Source organism: Primulina huaijiensis, chromosome 18, assembly GCF_012295235.1.
Source record: "Primulina huaijiensis isolate GDHJ02 chromosome 18, ASM1229523v2, whole genome shotgun sequence".
In the NCBI taxonomy this organism is placed as follows: domain Eukaryota; kingdom Viridiplantae; phylum Streptophyta; class Magnoliopsida; order Lamiales; family Gesneriaceae; genus Primulina; species Primulina huaijiensis.
The window spans coordinates 4,832,609-4,849,448 of record NC_133323.1 but is presented as its reverse complement, the minus strand read 5'-3'; the positions used below and the strand labels follow the sequence as shown (position 1 = coordinate 4,849,448).

Here is a 16,840-nt window from a genome sequence, read left to right as displayed (position 1 = left end):
TTCTGAATAATATTGCATCCCGAATTATTATATTATTATTATAATACAAATAATAACTGGACAATAGAATAGAAGAAACAAAATAAGAGTACAACCACTAGTAAGTACAACAGGGAAAGAGCTTGTGCATGCCATGTTACGTTGCGTTCCCAAAATCCATTCGCAAAGGAGGCGCGTACAAACGCAATGCGGCAGGTCACATGAAGACCCGCTGAAATTCCACAGCCCCATCTTTACTTTTTCGAAAGCAAAAAATATCAGAGATTCCATTCAGCTTTTGTGGACAAGTGACCACATCGAAAAAAGAAGAGATAGGTCCTTGTAATAACGGATTTTACATAACATATTTTTCAGTAGTGTGCAAATAGATTGAACAATATATGTTCATCGGTTAATTATGTACATTGCATATATCAGTAAATTGAAAATTTGTAGTGGAGAAACAAACAAACCAAACCCCACATTGAAAGAGAGAACTTGCTAAAATCATTGTTAATTGGGCGAAAAAAGTAAGAGGCTAAAAATGTTACCCGGGAAAAAGTACTTCTCTCAAGATCGATCAGTACGGTTCTTGCAGAGATTCTGCTGAGTTCTGTTTCCACCGCCATTAATGCCGCATTCTTTCTTCTGTTGCGTGGAGAACAACGAGAACCCAAAAACAACGGATTTCGAAGAGCCTCGAAGTGAGCAAACCGGTACATTGAGAACCGGAGTCACACGAAAATTTGCCGAATACGATCTCTCTATTCCTCGATGCTTGTAGCGGGCGCAACCATTCAAAGAGCTTGGACTGCTGGAACTTCTCTCCAACCCATGAAACACGATTTTCCCGGACGGGTTCATTCGAGGGCTATCCACAGAAACGCCGCTAGCGGGGATGGTGGATTCCGATGCCTTCCGGGTTGAACTTCGGCCAGCTCGTGTCGCCGTTGGGTTCTCTGATGACGACGTCCTGTGCTTAACTACCCGAGCTCTAGTAATGCTTTTGGTGGTTTTATGAGAAGTGCGAGTGGCAGTCCTTGGCTTGTCGGAATCGAGCGAGAGTCTTGGGAGATCATCGTGGTCATGGCCTGATGAAGAAGACGAGAGCGATAGCCGTGAGGAAATAGACACCGACTCGTTATCCAACTCCTTCAGCAGTGGAAGGCTTAAGGAAGAATCGATGGATGCATTAAGTGATGATCTTGTGCTGCAATGAAGAAGGTTTTTAAGACCTCTGGCGGAATTTCGGTTGCCGTGATTAGAGGACAATAGCGACGGCGTTTTGCGATCCTCTTGTTTCCCTTTGCTGTTCTGATATAGTTTTTTCAAGCCAATAAACTCTTTCCATCGGCTCGAGCATCTCGGCGCCTTCGGAGAAAACAAGTTAGGATCCGTCGAGGAAATCTCCGTTGTCCGCAGAAACTTCGGTGATTCGCGCGACCGGATCTCGGATAAGACTGGAGCTGATGTTATTGGCTGGTGGATTGAGGAGAACTGCAACGGGACCAACTTACCGTTGCAGAACAGCTCATCGGCGGGAAGCATCACGACTGGATCTTCCAGACGAAACTCGAAATCCACGAAGCCTTCGCCGGAGATTCCCGGATCTGAATCTTCCTTTTTCTCCGCATCAGTATTCTCCGATGCCGCTCGATTTCTCCCGGAAGACTTAGTAACCGCGGTTTTGGAGGCATCTTCTTCTGGAAACTCGAGACTCGATGAGATTCCTGGGCTCAACCACTCGTACGACGGAAACCTAGTTAGAGCACACTCCGGAAAATTCTCCGGCGACATTGCGATGCTATTCACGCAAGCTGCAGAAGCCATCTTCAACGATCATTCACTCATTTCCCTATAAAAATGCATCAGGAATTTCAAATAAATTGAGCAATCAACACTGAAAAACTGGAGAAAAGACCATTTTAACAGAAAATGTCAAACATCACCGAGATTTCTGGTCTGGAGCTTGTGAATGGCGTTGGTTTGTTTTGGGGAGGTTAGTATCCTGTAGTACGGCGTGTAGGGTTACTAGTATGTGCCCCAGTTCGCATATAAATAGCGGCTGTCGTACAATGGGGTCCATTTCTACATCCAATAGAAATTGAACACGTGCGCACGCGGTCAAAGTTCTCCAAAGACGGAGTAGCGGGAGGTTGCTGATACATAGTTCTTAGGCATTGCGATTTGAAAAGGGGATTTAAAATGGTATTATGGAAAAATGTTGTGGCTAAAAGGTGTAATGAAAGAGATTTCGAGGACTTATTTGAAATTATTCATTCCTATTTATCCATTTTGGTCTACTATGAATGTAACACTGCAGTATAGTTTAAAGATGCATAGTTAATAAATTTTGTTCAATTTGTTTAATATTTTATAGGTACCAATTTACCACCCAGAAATATGGAACATGGAGTTGATCGGTTAAAAATGAAATTTTGAATAAAAAAACTCATATACGACTGTCTCGCGAATCAAATTTGTGATACATATATCCAATTCGATCCATGAAAAAGTATTAAATTTTATGTTAAAATAATATTTTGACTGTATGTATGAACTAGGTCGACACGTCTTGTCGATATAGATCTGTAAGTAGGGGTGTTCAAATTTCGGATAAAACAAAAAAATCGAAAATCCAAACCGAAAAAATCGAATCGAAAACCGAATTTTGTAATTCAGATATAAATGTTAAAATCGAAGTTTATTTGGTTTGGTTTCGGATTATATATAACAAAATCGAACAAACCGAAAAAACCGAAATTTCATTAAATTAATAATTTTTTTATATTTTTATTTATATTATATATTTTGATATAATATTTAGTGAATGAATAACCATTTTGAACAATTTTTAGTTGATTGTTGTTTGTTTAATTAATTTAGACCTTATATTTAAATATTTTACTAAGAGAACATGTAGAAAGTTAACGTATTATAGTTTACAATATATTTATATTATTAATTTAAATAATTATACTAAAACCGAAATAACCGACCGAAATAACCGAACCGTTTTGGTAGAAAACCGAATCGAACCGAAGAAAAATGGTTCGGATATCGGATTATATATTTCTAAAACCGAAATAACAAACCGAAAACTGAACCGACCGATGAACACCTCTATCTGTAAGATGATCTCACACGAGATCTATTCTTTTGAAATTATAAAAAAAAATTCACAAATATACCAAAAGCTTATAAATTGGTCGATCATTTATAAATAGCTACAATTTACTTTTTGTCGTTAAAACAGTTCCCTACTTAAAATTAATTAGATGAACAATTGTTGTATTAATGGAATTTCACATATTAAGAATTTAAAATTTCAAGCTAAATTTGAGACAAATCTCATCAATACAAATAAAATAAAGAATTCAAACAAACAGAAATGTAAGTGTGGGGAGAATTAAAGAATTTTTTTGATTTAAGCATGTAATTTCTCATCTAAAAAAAATATATTTCTGAATTTTGGGCTTGTGCTTATTAAAAACATCTGAGGATCGTTTGGCCCATTTGGCCCAAGTATATAGTAGGAACAATCGGCGATGATCTCCTCCCAAATTTAGGGTTTCGCCGCTTTGTGTTATTACCACCTGATCCAAAAACATTCGTCGATTTCGAATTGAGCTTCGGAAACTTCTGTCGTAATGAGGGCTAAGGTAAGCTCATCCTCTCCGTTTGGTTGTGATCTGTGATCAATAAGCATGTTTTCCTTGAAGTTAATCCTCATTTTGTTTTTCTTGTTTAAGCTTTATCCTTTCATGTTTTGATTATTTTTGTTAATCTGTCACACTGATGTTTACTTTGACTCATACTGGACGATTATTTACGTGAATTTGTGATTTTGATTTGTCCCTCGTATAATAGTTATAGCTTTCCTTAAAAGTGTGTAAAATTACTGCACAAGTCAACAACAGTTTGTACTTGGATCCTTCTTTAAAATTCTGGTTAGTTTTTATCGGTGGTGGGAGTGAGTTCGGACTTAGGGAGCGCTGCTTATAGTGGCAGTTTTAATCTTTTGATTGGATTTAAAAATTGAGTCTGTTTTTTGCTTTTGATTGGATTCCCTTTTATTTTTGAATTTGAAGTTCAATTGAATGTGTCTATAGTGGAAGAAGAAGCGCATGAGGAGGTTGAAGAGGAAGCGCAGAAAGATGAGACAAAGATCCAAGTAGAGGATAAACATGGGATTGGGGGTGCTTCTTTTGCATAAGCAAGCTCGTTTTTCATCATCTGCTGCCTGGCAACTTTGATGGTTTGGGGGAAGTTTTGTAAAAGGAGTTTCCTGCTGCCTATATCTTCCTTTTCACAGAACAGATGTCCGTATTGTGTGATATTTTTCTGGAAAATTTGTTGTTTTAACTGTTCTAGTTTTTCGGACTTTGAACTATATTTTGAAGAGTTAGCTTGTTCGAAGTGTTTTATGGTTAAGATCATGTTTAATTCACTCGGTCACATTTTATTTTTGTTGATTATTTTTGTGGAATCTTTTGGTCGTGAGATTTTTAGAAGGAATTTGTTATATGATGACTTAAGATATTGCATTTACACGTGGTTTACAACTGTTCTTGAATCTTGTTTAGGGACCTTGATTTTCTTGTGTTCATCTTTTAGAGATGATCTGATGATGAGAACTTATGCCAATGAAAATAATTTTTTTATATTTATGATGTGGGGAATAATCAATTAGATTTGGCGAGTTTATGCTCACAAGTCATTTTCATATTTGATTTATATTCAAGTAGAATATGTTTCTTATGCAGTAAAAACTTTGAAGGTTCTATTTTGTCACCTTATGATTAAATGCGTAGGACTAGTGGCATTCTTTGTGAAACAGGTACTTCCGTTGCGTATAGTTTGGTGGACTTTAAATCCATTGATTCAAATATTTCTGTTGTTTAGAGAAATAAGATTACATATTTTAAGTTTATCACATACACGTTCATATAATATTTTATGTTAATAGTAGAGATTTTGAGAGACGGTCTCATAGATTTTTATTTGCGAGACGAATCAACTCTGCTCATGTTTGTAATAATAAGTAATATTTTTGATATGAAACGTAATATTTTGTTAATGAGCGATCCAATAATGAGACTCGTTTCAAAATTGACTCATAGAAAATAAAGTAAAAATGTAATATTTGATATATACATATTCTCAAGTTATCTTTAGTTTTTTTTCCCACAAGTTTTGCATTGACCTTTTAAGAAACAAAAGATTTGTGCTCTAGCCTTTGATTTGTGTTGGTTTCTTACTTACTTTAGCTCAATCCCTTATTATTGCAAGTCGCAACCCTCAATGATGCTGGTTTTCATTTAGGTTACGTTTGGTTTGGAGGATAAAATAAACTAATGATTAGTATGTAAATGATAAAAGAAATGATTGTGATAGAAATGTAATATATAATGTAAAATTGTATTATGTTTGGTATGATTTTTATGTGTGGGATAATTTTGAATTTTTTGATGAAATGACAAAATTGCCCTTTCTTCTTTTTTTTTTTCTTCCACTCCGGCGGCTGCGGTCCGGCAGAAGCTACGGCGGCGGCTGGCGGTGGTCGGCTGGAAGCGGCGGCGGCGGTCGGCGGAGATGGTCGGCGGAGATGGTCGGCGGTTGCCGGCGGCGGGGGTTGCCGTGGACGGTCGTTGGAAGGAAGTGGTGGTGAGTTTGAATTTAGGAGAATGGTAAAATTGGAAAAATATTATGGATTATGAAATAATCTTAGGGGATGAGTATGTATTATTTTAACCTACCTTATATAACTTAATCATTCATAGGAAGGATTGACTTGGTTAAATAATCACGCGTACCAAACGAGGGATAAGGTGGGTTAAAAAAAATAAACTCACCTTATCACCCTTATCAAACACTCCCTTTAGAGAATTCTCGTTCCTCTTATCTATTTGACCTTCATAATCACGAAGTTGAGAAAATGATCAACAATTATGACACAATATCTTGCATCTACGGAAAACAAGCACTCCGAGTTGTCATCTTGACTAGGGGCGACTTAAATATCTTGTCAAAATATAAAATTACCATGTTAGAAACGTCAACATTTCAAGGAAATTCGAATCTGAATGCTGTATAATTTGATGGTGTGCCGTTCCCATCAAAACGTAAACCAAGAGGTCGTCAGCAAATGAATGGTATATCAAATCTCTCATCACACTCCTAAGCTTCGGTAACACAAATAACCAATAAATGTACAGAATTCCCGATCCGCCATAAGTACTTCAACGCCTTGATCCCATAAGCTTCCATAAAATTGCTATATTTTCGACCCTATTGTTCATTATCTCACTTTTCAACCCACGTGCATAACCAATCCTTCAAGATCATACTGCATGGTGAGCCTATCCACTGTGTTCCGACCCACAACTCGTTTGACATTCAGCTCCTTCAAAACCGCTCCGGCCATCTCCTTTTCATCTTCATGGATAATCCCTTCAATCAAAATGGTATAGGTAGTCTCAAGAGGAACGTATCCCTTTCCAATCATCATCTCAACCACCTCAATAGATAAATCTGTTCTTCCACATTTGCACAATCCAAGAACAAGTGTATTGAAATTGTCAACACCAGGACGATGGCCGTATTCTTCCATGACTCTAAGCACATCCATGGCAGCATAAAGCATTCTCTCAATACACAGTCCTCTAATAAGCGAAGAATACGTGTAAGAATCTGGGTTGAAACCACACAAAGTCATTTCGTAAAGTAATTGAAATGCCGGATAAGTGTTTCCTTTCTTACATAAACTTGTGATCACCGTTCTGTAAAAGTCATGAATTGTGGAGTCCTGTTTATTTCTCAAACTCTGTATGATTGAAAATGCTTCTTGGACCATTCCTTCCTTACAAAACCTGGCTATAGCATTGTATGTACCCTCGTTTGGGCTACAATTTCTATATGCCATTTGGTCTAGACACTTAACGACAGAATCTACCTTCTTTGCCTTGCAAAGGGAAGAAATAACAGGGTTGTAACTTGCAGCATTGGGCTGGAACCGGCCATCTCTAAACAACTCATCCAAAACTTCGAGGGCCTGATCGGTTCGACCATGAAGTGAAAGTGAGCCAATCAGTATATTATACGTCACTATAGATGGGGAACGATCGTCACCCACCATCTCTGCAAGAAGCTCATTCGCCTCTTGCCAACATCCCTCATGGCACAAGCTTCTCAACAAGATGTTACAGCTCACAACGTTTGGGTTATATCCCTTCTCGGGCAAATCACGAAAAAGTTGCATTGCCTCCTCAACTTTACCTTCTTTGCACAAACCAGTCAGTATAACATTATAACTCACCAGATTCAGATTCCCACCTTTCAAAATAATATTATCCAACAATCTCCTAGCTTCATCAACCCCGCTCTCTTTGTATGCAGCCTCAAGCAAGATTGAATAAGTAAATGCATTAGGGACCAACCCCTTTTGCATCAATCTTTCCACAATCTGCAAACTTTGATGCAAATTTCCGCGCATACAAAGCCCTCTAACAAGAGAATTACAAGTAACTGTATTAGTAGGGTACCCATATTCCTCCATTTTTTCGACTAGCTGCATAGCATGTCCAACACTCCCCCTCTTACACAAATGATCAACCAAACATGTATAGGAAGCCGCATCCGGAATACTACCGGACCTAACAATCATCTCCATGACTCTAGTAGCTGTTCTTAGCTTATTAAACTTACAAAGATCATACAAAAGCTGAGTGGCATTAGTAACGTCAGGCTTGTGGCCTTTCCCCACCATATACTCCAAATACAGGAATGCGTCGTTCAGCCTGAGTTCTCTGGTTTTTATGTCATTCCTACCAGACCTCCATTTGGGTAGAGTAAAAACGATATCTTTTGGAGCAAAGGCTATCTGGGTTGAAGACGATACTTTAGAAAAACCCTTACTGAGTGGGAAAGACTGAAATTTGGGTACACGGGCTCGAAACCCAGAAGATTTTCCTCCGTTTTCTGTAGATGGTTTGGTTATAGGAGATGATGAATGCAAGAGAATAGCCATGAAATCAATAAAAAAAAATTAATCCGAAAAATCTTGAATTTGATAGTAGTTCTCTCATGAGAAGAATAAACAAAATCAAGAAACCGGTGTGTCAACTGAACAATTCGAGCGATTCAGCCGCAGTATAAATTGAAGCAAATGCGAATATAAAATCAGTGGAGTCCTCCAATCTTCACCAGCACTCTGTCAGTCTTTGAGTGAACTTGTCCCAGCCTCCCATTCCATCGTGTGGATTACGTTATTGAATTTTATTGCCAAAGTTAGTTTCTTCTTCCAGACAAAATTTTTTTACATAAATATAAAAAACTGAAAAATAAAAGAAAATTATGCATTTCGACACTTGGCCTACTGCTGTCCCCCCATCTCCGTTGAAACTCTGAATATTATTAAAAATAAAATATCAATTTTAATTATGTATTTAGTGTATATTTTTTATTGAATGTAATTATATTATGATTATCAATTTAAGTTATTTTTGTTAAAATTATATAATTAAATGATTATTATCATTTTCATTTTTTTATAATTGTGTGTGTAAAAATATTTCACATCATGCATATGTGTGGGAAATTGGTCTTCAGTCCCTAGCCGTCGATTTTTTTTTTGTGTTCAGTCCCTGGGTACTTTTTTAGTACCACATTTCCACATGAAGTGTACCACATTTTGTATGACATAGTACCACAATTTTGTGGGTAGGGATTGAACTCAAAAAAATATTTTGATAGAGGATTTTTCACCAACTTCCCCTTAATAACATGATAACAAAAATTTAATAATGATATTAATTATTAACTAAAATAAATCAAAACAAAGCAGTTTAACAAAAGTATTATCAACTTTAGAAAAAAAATTAAACTTTTTTTATTCCTCTAATCTCCAAAAAGACCTCAAATTTCGGAATAAATTTCAAAATGTGAGCTTTTATAGATAAATTATGAATTCAATTTATGGCGTGAACAAATCATCAATTTCTTTGAACAAAATTGGATGACTTGACCCTTTGATAAGTGCATCTTGACACGTAATTATTTTGTAAGGAAAATTTATTCAATAGCTTGGAAATTGACTTAATGAAAATCTCATTTGAGTTTCCAAATAGTCTCCCATATAGTATGTAAGGATAACTACAGACGACAAGTTAATAAGTAATGTATTCTATGATAAGTGGTTTTTTCCGGATGAAATGAAAATTGTATTCTTTTCGATGTGAAAACACAGAGTCTGGGGTTGACCTCCTTGCTTCTCTCATGTACACGCTGAGCCCCTTTTCTCCTCGGCCAAACATTATCATGAGTTCATGAATGCAATTTCCAAATCATTATATTAGTTCCTGGTCCAAAACTAGGATTAAGATGTAAAAGTTCATATTCTTAATTTTCTCAAGATCCTGGAATACAATTCAGTGATTCACCAATCAGCTATTAATCTCACTAAGTGAAGGGAAGATAAAGCAACGCTGTGAAAATGCTACACATAAGAGCACCAATTGGTAATCCCTCCTATACCAAGATTTGATCTAAGTCCTGCTCTCGAGCCAGCCAAACATCATTTTTCGTATGTGTTTTTCTATCCCTTGGAGATGGCTGATGGCTCTAAACAATGATATATAAATAGAAAGCGCCATTTATCAATTTACAATTGATAAAATGAATCATGTTTGTTTATATGTCGTTAATTGAGTAGGATATAAATAAGTACACCTTGTGAAATTTCAATTTTCAAGCTGGAGTTCGACTGAAAAATGAAGCTCAAGTTCTGGATCACAAGCTCAGCTTTGGTTCAAAAGTGTTAGTTGTCCCACATCGGTTGGATAAAATACCTGGGACTTGCATATATGGGTTTGGACAATCCTCCCCCTTGAGCTAGTTTTTGGGATTGAGTTAGGTCCAAGTTCCAATCTTAACAAAAAGTTTTGTTTTTGTGCATCTAAATTAGATGTCCGTTGTGTTTGATTTGATGTTATAATGATTATATTCTCTCCTTTGCTGTATTCAGGGATCTTCTTGTGGAAGCCGGCACGACAGAACTGGTACGTTGGAAGGGCAATAGTTAGTTGCTCTGCTTCAATTCCTCACTTGCATGTTCACAAAGTTGTATTGGAGTCGAGCTCTGATTATTTAGATGCCTTGTTTCGATCAGGAATACAAGAAATGTATTATATTTACTTCTAGTGAACTAATAATTGGGAGATAAATCGATTGTGGATAGAGTACAATTGCATCGACGACAAAACATAGTGGAACAGTTGGTTTTTAAAATTTTAAAGCAAACCCATTTTTCATTTTATATAAATGATTAATTAATACTATGATTCTAAATTTATTTTAAATACTTTTAAAAAAGAATTCAAATAGAAGTTTATTTCATGAGTAAGTCTCTTGTGAGACGATCTCATGAATTTTTATCTGTGAGACGGATCAACCCTACTGATATTCACAATAAAAATCAATATTTTTAGCATAAAAAATAATACATGAATGATCAAAATAAGAGATTTCATTCACGAAATTGATCTAAAAGTTTTTGTGGTATTTTATATATCTAAAAAAAAAAAAAAAGGTATATTTGTTTCCCCGAAATTTTTATCCCAAATAAAAACGTTGCCGCCGCACAAAACGCAGACAGCGTCCTCACTCTCGCAATCCTCTCCATTTTTTTTTCTTTGTTTAATTTAATGGCGAGAATCGGGCGATGCTCTCTGCTGATTCCTGCAATATTGTCATCCCTACCTCTCGAGTCCTCTCTTCTTTCACAATGGCCATACTTTTCAAAAACATCGCATTCCATGCTGATTCTTAAGCGGCGGTTCTCTGCGGCCAAGATAAGCATGAGCTTGAGGGCCGGCATCGTCGGACTCCCTAATGTTGGGAAATCTACTTTATTCAACGCAGTGGTATGTGTCTTTTTTTTCCAAGCTTCTTGTATGAGCTGAAGTATAAGCTATTTGGGTTCACCTGTTTTTCTTTTGTTACTTTTTTCTATTGTGCAAGTGATTTGGCGTGAAGCTCTTTTGTGTTACTATTTACCGATATAGGACATTGATTGATTTTTGGTTTTCATTCTCTGCTTATGTTTAGTTCGACGTGAAACAGTTTGAACTGTACTTCGCATTTGGGTGATACTCACGACCTTATGTTTGCTGGAAACTGAGGAGTAGTGGAAGTTTTGGTAGTGATAGTTTTTCAAGTGATAAATTTTTAAGTGTTCTAGTAATTTATTTCTTTCATGCTGATGTTGAACCTGGTGTCAAAGCCTGGTTTTCACTCCCCATTTCCCAATGAATACTTGACTCTTATGTTTTTTAGATTTATAGCGATATGTAGAATTGGCATTCTATTTTCCACCAGGAGAATGATTAACGAGAGCTGCTGTCGGATAATTTTTCTTTTTGTGGGAACCTGTGTTATACTCACTAGTCATCATAGATTACATTATGCTGACTAACTTCTTTTAGATTTGTTGCTGCTAAGAGATTGGACGATGCAATTTATTTCACCACTCTATTGTTTTGCATGGTCCACTAAACATTTGAATGATGTTGTTAGTGCTATTATCTATTTTTTGTTGTTTGTGTGGCTATAAGGGATCATTACCCTCGGGGCTATCAGTAAGTCATTTCACTGTTCCTACATTTTTATTAAACATTGTCTTCCTTGCATTTGAAATGCATGACATGGTGCAGTCAAGTAAATAAGAAGTGTTGATATTGATTCCTATCTTTACTTTGTTTTAAAATTGATTATGTGCTGTCGGGAAGTAAATGGATATGTTTGTATTAATTCATTCAGGTTGAGAACGGCAAAGCTCAAGCTGCAAATTTTCCCTTCTGCACTATTGAACCTAATGTCGGGATTGTTGCTGTTCCAGATCCACGCCTGAATGTACTTTCTGAGCTTAGTAAGTCTCAACGAACAGTCCCAGCATCCATAGAGTTTGTTGATATTGCTGGGCTCGTAAAGGGAGCCAGTCAAGGGGAGGTGAACGTTTATCATTCACTTTCTTTAGTTCATCGAATTAGATGTTAATTTTTTATTTATTGAATTTTCCCTTAGATTCTTCTTTATTTATTTATTGAACCCTTAGATTCTTATTTCAGTCGCATGATAAGGTTGCATAGTTGAGTACAATTAATATATCTGAATATCATTGCAGGGGTTGGGAAATAAATTCTTGTCACACATTCGTGAAGTGGACTCCATAATTCAGGTATCAGATATCTTTGTGTGTGTGTTAGAAGGTACCACGTGTTCTTGGTTTTGTATTTTATACATTGAAATGCTTCAACAGACGACTAGCTGCACATTTTCAACGTGATGTTTTCTTATGCTGTCTATCTTTATTTTTTTGTAATAGTACTTTCTTCATCTACACTAGTGTTTGTCTATCCGTTCCAGGTTGTTCGCTGTTTTGAAGATAACGACATTGTTCATGTCAGCGGAAAAGTTGATCCAAAATCAGATATTGATGTGATCAATTTAGAATTGGCCTTTTCTGATTTAGATCAGGTATATTGTTAAAGTTAATCTCCTCAAAGTCTTTGCATGTAATATAATTATTTGTTCTGGATTCTTGAACTTGTGAACATAGTTCGTGGTGCATATGACCATGTTGACGAGTAGGCTCTAAGTTTTATGAACAAATTACGCCTTCGCCATAAATGAGGAGGCAGGAGATTGCAATCCCTCGGTTAAATTTGCGACATTTTCATTTCTTCCAATCTGTGACCAAATGGGCTTTCACATTTCTAAGAACCTGAATCAAATTCCTTGTCAATATCGTTAATCATTTAGCCTACGGTCCAAAACAAAGCATTACATACCATGCCATTACATGTCCCTTTCTCAGTCAAAGTGGATGAACAAAACATTTAATGGCGATTAAAAGCGGAGAGTTGCCTAGTGGTGGTGCATAAGACCCTGTTGACAATTAGGATCTGGGTTTATGAACAAATTATGCTGTCCTCCCACTAATGAGGCGCTCCAGGGACTGCAATCCCTCAGTTAGATTTGCAACATTTTGTTTCATTCAATCTGTGATCGCAATGTATAACATTTCTAATAACCAGAGTCAAATTCCTTGTCGACATGGTTAAGCAGTACTGCAGTAGCCAACTAGTCCAAAATTAGTTCAGGTTGACAAGTAAGATCGAACCAAGCATTATATACCATTTACATGACCCTTCCTCTGTATACTTTGGATGGTTGATGCTCATTTCTTGATGACTAAATGTATGGAGTGGCCCAGTTGTCCTCCGTCCATCAGCCTATATCCTCAGTCCATCAGCCTATATCCTCAGTCCATCAGCCTATAGTTGCTTGGTTAAAATGTACCATCTTATTTTTAATGCAAATAACAAGCAGTACTTTGCATTTTAAAACTCATATTTTGAATGGGGATGTTGTCTGGAGCATGAATTCAAAAAGCTAAAATCCATTCTCAATTGCAATTGAGTGGCATGCTCATGGAACGAATTGTTCAAGACATACCCCTTCCATTCTATACGCCCATTTTCTGAAAGCTTCTTGACAGAGCATGTTTGTTTGCATTAGTGGTAGTAGAATCTTCAGAAGACACGATGGTTAATATTCTGCCAATCAGCCATAATAATTCTCAATTCTGGCATAATCTGAGTCATTGTATTTTCAACTCGATTCTCTCGCTTAGATAACTTAAGATCACGTTACTACATGGACATCAAAGCATGCCTCTGGATTCTAGTTAAAGTTTGCTGTGATTTACATGTTATAAACGCTTGGACTGAACTAAGTTGTGTCTTCAACAAAGAGTGCAGGTTGACAAAAGAATAGACAAACTCAAAAAAGGTAAAGCTAGAGATCCACAATCCAAAATGAAGGTGCAATCTTGATGCTACCGATTTTTCTTTCTGATTTGATTCTATCATTTGCCCATGAGTTGAAAGACAGTTCGTTGTGAAAATATTCAATGAACCTGCTTTATTGCAGGAGGAGGCAGAGAAGTCTGCTCTTGAAAAGATCCAACAGGCACTGATGGTCGGAAAACCAGCACGATCAGTGTCTTTAACTGATTTTCAGAAGGATGCAGTAAGGCATCTTTGTTTGCTTACAATGAAACCTATCATATATGTCGCAAATGTGGCAGAATCTGACCTAGCTGAGCCTGGAATCAATCACCATGTGAAAGATGTGACGAATCTTGCTTCTGAATTGCAATCTGGACTAATTACTATCTCAGCACAGGTCAGGGGATCACTTGTGGCAGAACTATTTTCGCTTTTACAGTAAAATTTGCAAACTTTTTCCAATCGAGCATGCATGACCTTTCTTTCTCTCAGGTCTCTCTGTCTCTACTCTCATTCCTCCGGTGCAAGAATATCACCATATATTTCTCCAACATGCTGAGTTCCTAACTGTTTCTCATCCTGCAGGTTGAAGCCGAGCTTACTGAACTTCCACCAGAAGAAAGGACCGAGTATTTGAAGTCTCTTGGAGTCGATGAAAGTGGCCTAGGAAATCTCATAAGGGCAACATACAGCCTTCTAGGTCTGCGTACTTATTTTACTTCTGGCGAGAAGGTGAAGCAAATGAAAATTTTTCTATTAAGGGATGATAGTTACTCTTGCTGTAGCTTCAAAATATTTAGATGTTTTTCATGTAGGAAACAAAAGCTTGGACCATACGATCGGGTCAGCATTTTTCTCTAGATGCTTGTCATTAATATTATATAATTTTTGTTTAATGATTTCCCCGTGAAGATGATTGTTAACATTGGTTCCACAATTGTAGTATCGCCTAGAATCAGATGAAAATTTAGAAAAGATATATACATGCTAACACATTTGAGCATATTGACGCTATCAACTCTAATTTTCGGCAGGGATGACTGCGCCTCAAGCAGCTGGGGTCATACATTCAGACTTTGAGAGGGGCTTTATTCGAGCAGAGACTGTGAGAACGACTGTTGCAAATTTAGATATTTTCATATATATATTAATTTTTTTAGCTTTAGAAAGAATCTTTAGATGGGGATAGTTGCATAAATCCAAAGTTATCTTTTATCGTGATCAAGCACTAGACATCTCGAGTTGTTTTGTAACTACATGCATTTAGTTCTTATATTCAAATGTGCGAAAATTAAATTCATTTTCTAAACATTATGGGAAGATGTTCTTGTAAATCAACTAATCAAGTTCTTATTCATGATCATTTTGTTGCCTTTGGATAAAAATATTAGTAGATACATCTACTATTCTGTTTTCGTTTTTTAAGTGTTTGTACTTGCGAGCTTTCACAAATAGCATCATCTTCATTTCAAATTGCTTGTCAGGTTGCTTACAATGATTTTGTCACTGCTGGTTCATTAGCAGCTGCAAGGGAGAAAGGACTTGTAAGTTGATTTTTTTTCCTAAGACTAAAGTCCTATAACGGGCTTCTGACTTCATATTTATACCCCGCTCCTGGCTTGGATTTGAATTTGTTCTGTTTGATATTGATCTCATATGTTACTGGAAAATGTTTTAGAAAAGGGCCTGAATCAGCTCACTTTGTCTCGTGTGTGTGTGTGTGTGTGTGTGTTCTTTCCTTTTCATTTTCACCTTTTGTTGCCTCAACAAATTTACCCATATGGTGTGCATGCAGTTGAGATCAGAGGGAAAAGATTATGTTGTACAAGAAGGGGATGTGATGCTATTCCGGTTTAACGTATGATAGGAAATTTACCATGGCGGACAGCGTTGTCTGCTTACTTGATTGAGTTAATTAGCACTCAGGAATGCAGAAACTTCAAATGAAGGTCATGTGCTACATCAACGACCACATTTTTCCGACGTGAGAGTTCTTGTCAATCATGTCAACAAGTTGGAAATATCAAGTTTTGCTTATAGATTCATCGGTTCAATATTCTTGCAGAGACCCATATATGTTTCTCTTGGGATTTATTTTTTCTTTGTTCCTCATCGAAAAATTGCATGTTCACTCATTTCTTTGAATAAGACAGAAGGGAGGGAACCGCTTTGGTAGGTGATTTTGTCTTGCAATAGTACTTCATGTTTGGTGGTGATTGAAGTTTAAAAAACATCTGAATTCTTGTTTTATAAGCAACCTTTTCCCCTTATTTGTCTCAAGTTTTTACCCTTTTCAGGTTGCATCTCGTGACTTTGTTTTCAATTGTTTCACGAGTTGACCTAAATTTTTCCTAGATCACAAGTTGTCATTCAAAACACGTTTCTTGTGTCTGTCCACGACTTCTTAGAGGCTGTGGTTAGTGGTCATTAAACCTGGTTGAGATTTTCTTATGCGATGTTTTAAAAGTTCTATATTTATTTTGAATATTATAAAAAGGCCTACAATTATACACAATAAGTTGTCTATTTACCGAAGTTACTATATTCAACTTCGATTTGAACTTTTAATATTATTTTTAATAATCTATTGATTTGTCTAAATTTTTTGTGTATGTTTTGTATTTTGTAAAACATTTGTTCATCTAATAATAATAATATAAAAGTTCGTCACATTGATATCTTTATGTTTTTAATTTGCTAAAAGTGTGCGTTATGTAATTTTTAGCACATCAAACTAATTATGTGTCGCATGTTCAATGTAATCTATTGGCTTTTCTCCATTAACTTCTTTTGAATTGCATTTCTTTCTCACAACAAATTTTCCCACGTGATCATTATTTAATTAAATGTTTAAATTATAGTTTTTATTACTAAAAATAGACATATTCTGGTGTCTGAATTGATGAATTATGGGAGTTTTTGACGAATGATAATGAGTTTTGATTTCCTACCAATATTTTATGGATCGAGCTTGTTGTTTATCTGTTTAGCATATTTATAAACTACTATGT

The 16,840-nt window shown here is 36.3% G+C and overlaps 3 protein-coding genes and 1 long non-coding RNA gene across 5 annotated transcripts; 2 read left to right on the top strand and 2 right to left on the bottom strand.

The window, feature by feature from the left end:
- Window positions 1-2,195, bottom strand: LOC140963803 (uncharacterized). 2 transcript variants are annotated; one of them, XM_073423210.1, is made up of 2 exons: window positions 1,924-2,195; window positions 1-1,834 (listed from the first exon to the last, which is right to left on the bottom strand). In XM_073423210.1, the coding sequence occupies exon 2, from the start codon at window positions 1,807-1,809 to the stop codon at window positions 550-552; it is 1,260 nt and encodes a 419-aa protein (XP_073279311.1). In that variant the 5' UTR covers window positions 1,810-1,834; window positions 1,924-2,195; the 3' UTR covers window positions 1-549. The 2 variants fall into 2 exon arrangements, with proteins under 2 accessions (XP_073279311.1, XP_073279310.1); XM_073423209.1 differs by having other exon boundaries at window positions 1,929-2,194.
- A 1,297-nt stretch (window positions 2,196-3,492) lies between these two features.
- On the top strand, window positions 3,493-4,530 carry LOC140964870 (uncharacterized). Its single transcript, XR_012172928.1, has 2 exons — window positions 3,493-3,641; window positions 4,092-4,530. It is a non-coding gene; the product is annotated as an uncharacterized lncRNA (long non-coding RNA).
- A 1,474-nt stretch (window positions 4,531-6,004) lies between these two features.
- Window positions 6,005-8,271, bottom strand: LOC140965229 (uncharacterized). Its single transcript, XM_073425360.1, has one exon. The coding sequence runs from the start codon at window positions 8,006-8,008 to the stop codon at window positions 6,293-6,295; it is 1,716 nt and encodes a 571-aa protein (XP_073281461.1). The 5' UTR covers window positions 8,009-8,271; the 3' UTR covers window positions 6,005-6,292.
- A 2,316-nt stretch (window positions 8,272-10,587) lies between these two features.
- On the top strand, window positions 10,588-16,256 carry LOC140965086 (uncharacterized). Its single transcript, XM_073425137.1, has 11 exons — window positions 10,588-10,901; window positions 11,797-11,985; window positions 12,161-12,214; window positions 12,403-12,513; window positions 13,800-13,862; window positions 13,972-14,226; window positions 14,415-14,561; window positions 14,645-14,672; window positions 14,864-14,934; window positions 15,314-15,373; window positions 15,625-16,256. Exons 1-11 carry the CDS (start codon window positions 10,683-10,685, stop codon window positions 15,691-15,693), a joined length of 1,266 nt encoding a protein of 421 aa, XP_073281238.1. The 5' UTR covers window positions 10,588-10,682; the 3' UTR covers window positions 15,694-16,256.
- The last annotated feature ends 584 nt before the right edge of the window (window positions 16,257-16,840 follow it).

Bases quoted from the DNA above. Each gene is read 5' to 3' on its own strand.
- LOC140963803 (XM_073423210.1), bottom strand. From the start codon at position 1,809: ATGGCTTCTGCAGCTTGCGTGAATAGCATCGCAATGTCGCCGGAGAAT.
- LOC140965229 (XM_073425360.1), bottom strand. From the start codon at position 8,008: ATGGCTATTCTCTTGCATTCATCATCTCCTATAACCAAACCATCTACA.
- LOC140965086 (XM_073425137.1), top strand. From the start codon at position 10,683: ATGGCGAGAATCGGGCGATGCTCTCTGCTGATTCCTGCAATATTGTCA. The intron at 14,562-14,644 runs GTGAAGCAAATG...TTTTTCATGTAG, and splicing joins ATTTTACTTCTGGCGAGAAG to GAAACAAAAGCTTGGACCAT. The intron at 14,935-15,313 runs GTGAGAACGACT...ATTGCTTGTCAG, and splicing joins GCTTTATTCGAGCAGAGACT to GTTGCTTACAATGATTTTGT.